The 7,575-nt window shown below is 36.2% G+C and overlaps 1 protein-coding gene across 1 annotated transcript; it reads left to right on the forward strand.

Annotated features, from left to right (window-relative positions):
• Positions 1-3,847: 3,847 nt before the first annotated feature.
• LOC121812487 (chemokine XC receptor 1-like) lies at positions 3,848-4,992 on the forward strand. The gene has a single exon (XM_042214836.1). The coding sequence runs from the start codon at positions 3,857-3,859 to the stop codon at positions 4,859-4,861; it is 1,005 nt and encodes a 334-aa protein (XP_042070770.1). The 5' UTR covers positions 3,848-3,856; the 3' UTR covers positions 4,862-4,992.
• Positions 4,993-7,575: the final 2,583 nt, after the last annotated feature.

Below are 7,575 nucleotides of genomic sequence, written 5' to 3' on the forward strand. Positions count from 1 at the left end.
GGGGGTATAGAGTATGTTTGGGGAGTGTGAGTGTGTGTACAGTGTTCATTTCTGTTTGTCTCCACATTGGGCGAATGCTGACTATTTGTATATGTGTGCATGAGGGTGGGAATGCATGTTTGTGTCTGCGTGCACATAGGTGTATACACGGTGCTCACAGACTTACGTGCTGCTCAGTAACATTCAATATTGATTATTTACTGTTACTTATACTTATCTAGGTTGTTGCTGTGGTCTCCCTACTCTGTTGTTCTGTTTTTGCTTGTTTTCCTTCCCCCCGTTCCAGTAGGTGATCCAGCAGATTTTTAGTGTCTTTTCTCACCGTCCCTCTCACCTCTGTTTTTCTTTCCTTCTTGTTTTCTTGAACTTCTCTTGTCTATGTCTTTCCCTTTCCTATCCCCCAGTCATGTCTGTTCCATTTGTAATAACTCTAAAGTTTAAATAAATAAATAACAAGAATAAAGATCAATCAAGTGGACCAGTATGACAAAGCCATAACAATCCACTTGGAAAAATAAATCCATTGGGCTTTTTTGTTGGTCTTCAGAAAATAATTCTGATTGCTACAGTGCCGAACGGGAAAGGCAACAAGAAAGTTGATTTTTAGCCTGTCTTGATTATCTTCCTATAATCAGCTAAGTCTTATCTTGTTCCCTCCCTGGATCTATAGTGGCTGTGAGGGTAGTCAACTAAAAAAATTGCACTCTTTACATTCTCCACTTTTCAACCTTCATTTCTCAACACATGGTAGTTGGGAGTTATTTTAGTTCAACATTAAATTAATTTTGAAAGGAACATTAAGCTTAACAGTTCATTATTTTCTTCATTTCTTTTATATATTCATAAATGTCATGGGAAAAACACTTAAATATGCAAAAAAAAAAAGAGAGAGAGAGAGAAAATTCTTACTAAACTGCATAGCAACTGAAAAGAAAACTTCTTTATTTAGAACAGACAAAAAGAACTGACTTTCATAGAACACAGCGTAACATTTCAAAAGTACACAGATTAAATTTAGAGTGTAATAGTCTCACCCGATGACATTGTAAAACATGGAAATGCATGTCTGACGGTGTTCCAGTAGAGGCAGCATTACTGTGGTATTTAAATTCATCACCGAGAAATGTGCTGGCTTCCTCAAAATGCATTGCTTACCTCACGCCACATAGCCACTAATTCAACATACAGTAAAGCTACAATGTTTGTTGTTTGTGTTCATAATGGTTTCATTTTAGGAAAAACAGGCCATTGCTATTATTTTTTGTCATCAAGGTTGGTTCTGTTTAAATAAAGAAAATGACCCTGCATGATAAGTTCAGAGACAGGGTATCAGATGAAACAGTCCTGGTAGGCATAATGTCTAGGGAGAATTTAGCTTCACTTCATATCGACATTGTGGCACTGAATGTTTTCTCTGTCTAAACTTCTAGAGGTTGGTAATGTAGGGATATTGTAATATTTTACTTATTTACATGGTTTTCTTTGCTAAACTGTGCTAGACCAGAAATGGAAAAAAATCTGCTACTCTTTTTTTAAATGAGGAAAAACAACACCGCAACAACTCAGCTCAGCACTGAACTTTGAGTAAAGGGTATGAACACCCCCCTAAAATGTGGTAACCTGTGCTGGATACATAACCTAGTTGGGAATAGTTTATTTTATAAGTTTCTAAGTATTGATTTAAAAATGGCTGTAGGTGCCACGTGATTACAGATTTTTTTGTTGTTGTTGTATATAGCTTCTCTAACTTAGGAATAAAGCATACCTACACTCTCTGAATGAAGCCCAGCTGTAACATTAAATATTATATACTGATACTGATTTAATGAAGCAGAAAATGTGTAAATGTTCTTATGTTTCTAATCTGCTGCTATATAATATTAATTTATTGCCCACAAACGAAAGTGATTTTGATGTTTCCTTTATAGATTTAAACTTTAATGCTTAAATGTATTCAGAGTTTCAGAGCACAGATTGTCTGACAAATAGAAAGCAGCACAGATAGCACAAATAGTGTTGAAAGTATTAGCTTGAATTGTTTATTTTAGTCTTATTTGCAGCCAAGTTGCCTTTTGCTGTCATATTTTTTTTAATGATGATGATGATGTCTCCAGTTTGGAATAGGTAGCGCTCATGAGGATAATTTTGTGCAGAAGAAGAGTCACATGATCCACAAAGTGCCCCTTTTTGTGAGTGAGTGTAACCAGTGTGTTTCTGGGTTGTGTGTGATCCTGACGATAAAAGGTAAAAGAAAGAAAGACCTCCAAATAAATAGCTTGCCCACTCCAGCTCCTATAACCAAATACAAACAGCGGGGAAGAGGGTTAGCTCAACCCACCACAACTTCCAAGCTAGCAAGAATTATCTATTCATGCTAGCATTCACGTTTCCTAGAACACATATGCGGCACACACATACTACACATTTATAGCATCTAACAAAAAACAGGCATAATGATGACAATAATTGAACTAAAATTGCAATCAGAAACATCTGGGTGGCTAAATATGAATTATATGTGTGTTTTACAGTTTTGGAAAGAAATGACACCAACCTCTCCCACAGGGGAATTATAGAAAAGGGGAGAGGCAAAAGGGGTACACTGTATTTATAGGGTTGCACCAAAGAAGAAGAACAATGAGGAGGGGCCCTAACTGATAATGAACATAACTACAGGCTTGGAGGTCCTAACAGTCAGGTATTAATAACACATTTTGTGTAATTATAACAAGATGTGATTTATGACCCTGTTACATTTGCACAGAATCACAAGTAGAAAGTCTAACAGAAAAAGCTGATATGCATCCATACCTGTTATCTCTGACGGGTATCTGTTCATCTCTCTTTTAGGTTTTGTTAAGGCAGCTAACTAAAAGAAAGGCTGGCTTTGTTGAACTTTCTTCGTGTTGCCCCTCAAGTGTTTTTTTGACTTTGTTATTCTTAAGCACCATTAAGCTACAATAAAGGTCAACATTTGCTTATCTCAAGTTTGACTGTGCAGACCTCCTTTGGATTCAAATGCATTTGTTTTTGCTGACTCAATAACCCGCAATGACTTGCTTCATGTGTTATTCGTAGGTCTAATAGATTAACATCAGAACAAGGTGTCATACAATTGTGCTTAAACACATTTCATTTGAAATGGTCCATTTTGAGAGTCAGGTCAACACTGTCTGACTTTCATTCCTTTTACTTAAATTTACATTATATTTTTCTTGACTAATGTTGAAGGCATAACACATAAACAAGATATCCTGATATCCTGGAGAAATATTTAAAGATCTTAAAATATGAAATGTTTGTGCACTGAAGTTTAATACTGTCACATCATGGTTTGCCTTACAAATAGTACAACACAACAACATAAAAAAAAATTAAACAAAAAAGCAAAATACAAACTGGAGCTTTCAAAATGTTAACCTTTAAAGTTTCAACACAGCTCTTGTCAGATTTTATAGGTTATATTATATTCTGATGTCTGGTACGACTGATGCAGGATGCTTGTAGACAGTTATTTGTCAGTAAAAAGTATGACAAACTATGTTAAAAAAAAATGTGTGCTTTCCTTTAAGGCAGTGCTCTGACTCTAGCTTAAAAAGAGGAACTACAAGTTTACTTAAGAACACCAAAACCTTTCCAGCACAGGAAATTGATGGCTGATGCTTGGGGTAAGTTGATCAGTATTTGCTGTGCCTCTTCTCCTAATTTGGTGCTTTATTACTCTCTGTGTTTTACAGATCATACAAAAAGTAAAATATATAAAAAAGAAATTCCCATAAAGAAAACTGCTTAGTTAATGTGTTTAATTACATTTTAAAAATCTAGTTTTGTGTTTGTGTTTTATAGAAACTTGACAATGGAAAGCAACTACACAACTGAAGAAGAACATTATCTATGTGAGGTTAACTTTCCAACCTTTACTGGCACTTTGTTCATATTGATCTTCATCATCAGTGTCATAGGCAACAGCCTCCTCTTATGTGTTCTCTTCATCTACGAGAACCTGAAAAGTATCACCAATATTTTCATCCTGAACCTGGTCTGCTCTGATTTGATCTTCACCATCACACTTCCATTCTGGGCTGTTGATTATCTACACCACTGGGTCTTTGGAGACCTTTCCTGCAAATTCATAACTGCTCTATTCTTTGTTGGTCTGTACAGCAGTGTCATTCTGCTGACTGCGATGACAGTGGATCGTTTCATTACTGTGGTGCTGCACAACCAGCTGAACAAACTAGATAGAAAGAAGTACGCAATTGGTGCTTGTGTAGCTGCCTGGGTCATCAGCATCTCTGCATCCCTGAGGGAAGCTGTGAGCACAAAGGTGGGAAACTGGGAGAATTATACCTATTGTGAGACATCTGAAGACAAACTCGGGCAACACCTCCAAGTGTCACTGCTATTCTTCCTCCCATTTGCCATTGTTATTTTCTGCTATTCTGCCATCCTCAAGAAGGTTTTACAAGCTTTAAACAGAAAGAAGCACAGGACTGTAGCTGTGCTGTTGTGTATTGTTGCAGCATTTTTCATTTGCTGGGGGCCATACCATATTATGTTTTTAATCAATTCTCTCTATACACCCAAAGATTGTAAAACACAGGAACGGTTGGCTATCACGTCTCGTATTTGTGAAATGCTTGCCTATTCTCACTGCTGCATGAACCCTCTGCTGTATATGATCTCACAGAAGTTGCGAAAGCATCTGTTGAATCTTTTGCACTGTGAAAATGTGTGCAGGAAGAACAGGGAGAGAGACACTGGGCGGAACACAACTATTAGCCAGAAAGTTGTTTTCACAGAACAAGCTACTGCTGTCAACGAGGACCTGCATGACTATCCATTAAACAATCTGTCTTAAATTTACATATTGATTTAATTTGTAAATGCTTTTACATAATATCTATTTTTCAGTTTTTCATTGAGCCATTTAAGAAAACAACAACAACATATGTGCATTTCACTGCATTCCTTTGCATTCACACTGTTTTGTGTAAAAAAATAAACTGTTGCTGAAATTCAGTGAAGCCGTTTTCACTTCTCTCTTCAAACGAAATTCTGTATAATGCCATGGCAGGCCGAACTGACAAAAAATGCACTGAGAGCACTACTTTATGGTGTCACTACTGTGAAGTGTCAGGGCCAGATTGGGCTAGTGGTAAATTTTGAAATGATGCACTCCCAGCAATGTGCCAATGTGAGAAGAGTGTTATACTAACAATGGACATTTTTTAAACACATATTTCTTTCAATAATGATCAATGATAGTCTGAGTGACTAATAAAACAGTGTGTGCAGGTTTTACACGTGTTTCTCTTCAAAAATGGCATTACAATTTAGGAAAATCAACATGTTTTTGATATCAGCAAAACTGATCCTATTAATAACTGCTGTGGGTTGTGTGTGCATAAATCCACGTGGTCTAGATAAATCTGACAGTTAAAGAAGAGCACATGACTCATCCAGAGAAGGTCTGCATTATTACAACCTATTCCACCATCCTGAAACCTCTGCCGTCCTCTGATCAAACCACCACCGGTTTCACGTCTTAACAGCTGTTTAATACGTAAGCTGTGGGGCGTGGCCAGGCTAGCCACAGTGTCTTAAAGAAGTATCCATGACCAAGGCAGAGGGGGCCATTTCCCTGTACATGTAACGGAGCGGAAAGATCATAGAGACACAGAGTTTCTCTTATATAAAACAGGTGCCTCTCCAGTGTATGGAACGCCAGGACTGCCATAATGAATTAATTAAATACACCATTAAATAATTAATTAAATGTGGCAATAATTAATTAAAATTGGAATATAAATTAATTAATATAAATGTGTTGACACAGTAATTATATTGACATTAATTAATTATTTATGTATTTCACATTTTAATTAATTATTGACACATTTAATTAATTAATTATTGACACATTTAATTAATTATTTATGTATTTCACATTTTAATTAATTATTGACACATTTAATTAATTAATTATTGACACATTTAATTAATTATTTATGTATTTCACATTTTAATTAATTATTGACACATTTAATTAATTATTGACACATTTAATTAATTATTTAATGGTGTATTTAATTAATTCATTATGGCAGTCCTGGCACTCCATAATATCAGTGCACTTTTATGACTTTGTGCTATACTGTTTTGTACTTATTTTTCAATTCATTTTTAAGCTGCGAAGTAAAAATTTCCAGTAATAAAATACAAATACATTTATTTTGAGAAAACAGCATTTTAGTTATTTTTAAGCATCCTTTCAGGTTACAAAGTAACAACTAAAATAAAAACTGTTTTTGATGAATATCTGAAATGTAATTTTTAAACATTTTTAGTTAAACAACAGCCATAAAAACATTTCCTCCTCTCCTACTATTTCCTTAAATGAGTTAATAGAAATTCAAATTATACTGTTGTAAAACTTACAGGTTATCAAAAATGTTTTATCAGGCTATTAATTTAGTGAATACTTCTTATGCCAGAAATGAGTAAATGCGAAGATTATTATTATAAATTAGATTCCAAGTCTCATAATTACAGGAAACAGTGAATACAGCAGTGGTTTTGACCTGAATGCAATCCCAACCTTCTCCATTAGATGGCGGAGAAATTTTAGAAATGAAAAAGTAAATCACTTACAGAACTACGCTGAGCGCTGGGCTCAACAAAAATACGGCAGGTAATTGCTGCCTCTGGTTTCGCTGCACCAAATGCATCTGGATTAAACATAATCCATATTTACTGGCCAAAAGGCATAATTTCTCATCTGAAAGGGCTCCTCATCAATACATAAATTATTTTGATTAGGTTAAGAAAACATTTCAGTGATAGAGAAATAAATATGATTTTGACCACATCTCAAATCCATGAAATTACTTTAATTTGCTGCATTATTAGCAGGCGTTTCACCAAGAATATGTCAATTATTAGGGGGGAAAAAAGACGCTAAACTGCACCCTTGGAAGCGATGGTCAGGGGTGGCTTAAACTTCTTCTGTAACGGAGCGGAAGGCTGATTTTATTTCCAAGATGGTTGGTGTTTTGTTTTTGTTTTTAAAAAAGGAAGGAAACCTTCCTGAAAACGGGCAGAGCAGTGGAGCCGCCAAGGGAAAGCACACAATTTAAACTGTATGATTAAAATATAATTTATTATATTTAAATAGGTAAAAAAAAATACTCTGGCCAGGCAGGAACATGAAGTTAAACACATTAAAAGTAATTAAAACTATACAGCCAAAATGCAATGGCCTCAGCCGTGGAGGTCAAGTCCCATAAAAGTCCAAACGGTGCAGAAACCAACAGGATTGTCGCCGTCCTGTCGGCCTCTTCATTCTGATGCCAACTAGAAAAAGGAGAGAGGGCCAGCGGCAGTCACCATTCTTAAATTCCACTGGAGGTTCGTCTTAGACGGGATGAATCGGGACTTACCCCAGATGGGCAGAGCTCCTAACTCCGCCCACCACTATGTTGTGCTTCACACGCGTAGCCATAGACTCGCCGTCCCGGGGACATAAGGCGCCATCCCGCTGCCTCTCTATCCCCTGCCGTGGGCCTCTCTCGG

The sequence above is a fragment of the Haplochromis burtoni genome, unplaced genomic scaffold (genome assembly GCF_018398535.1).
Source record: "Haplochromis burtoni strain Fernald_Lab_line unplaced genomic scaffold, NCSU_Asbu1 Contig_617, whole genome shotgun sequence".
NCBI classification, from domain to species: domain Eukaryota; kingdom Metazoa; phylum Chordata; class Actinopteri; order Cichliformes; family Cichlidae; genus Haplochromis; species Haplochromis burtoni.

Bases quoted from the DNA above. Each gene is read 5' to 3' on its own strand.
- LOC121812487 (XM_042214836.1), top strand. From the start codon at position 3,857: ATGGAAAGCAACTACACAACTGAAGAAGAACATTATCTATGTGAGGTT.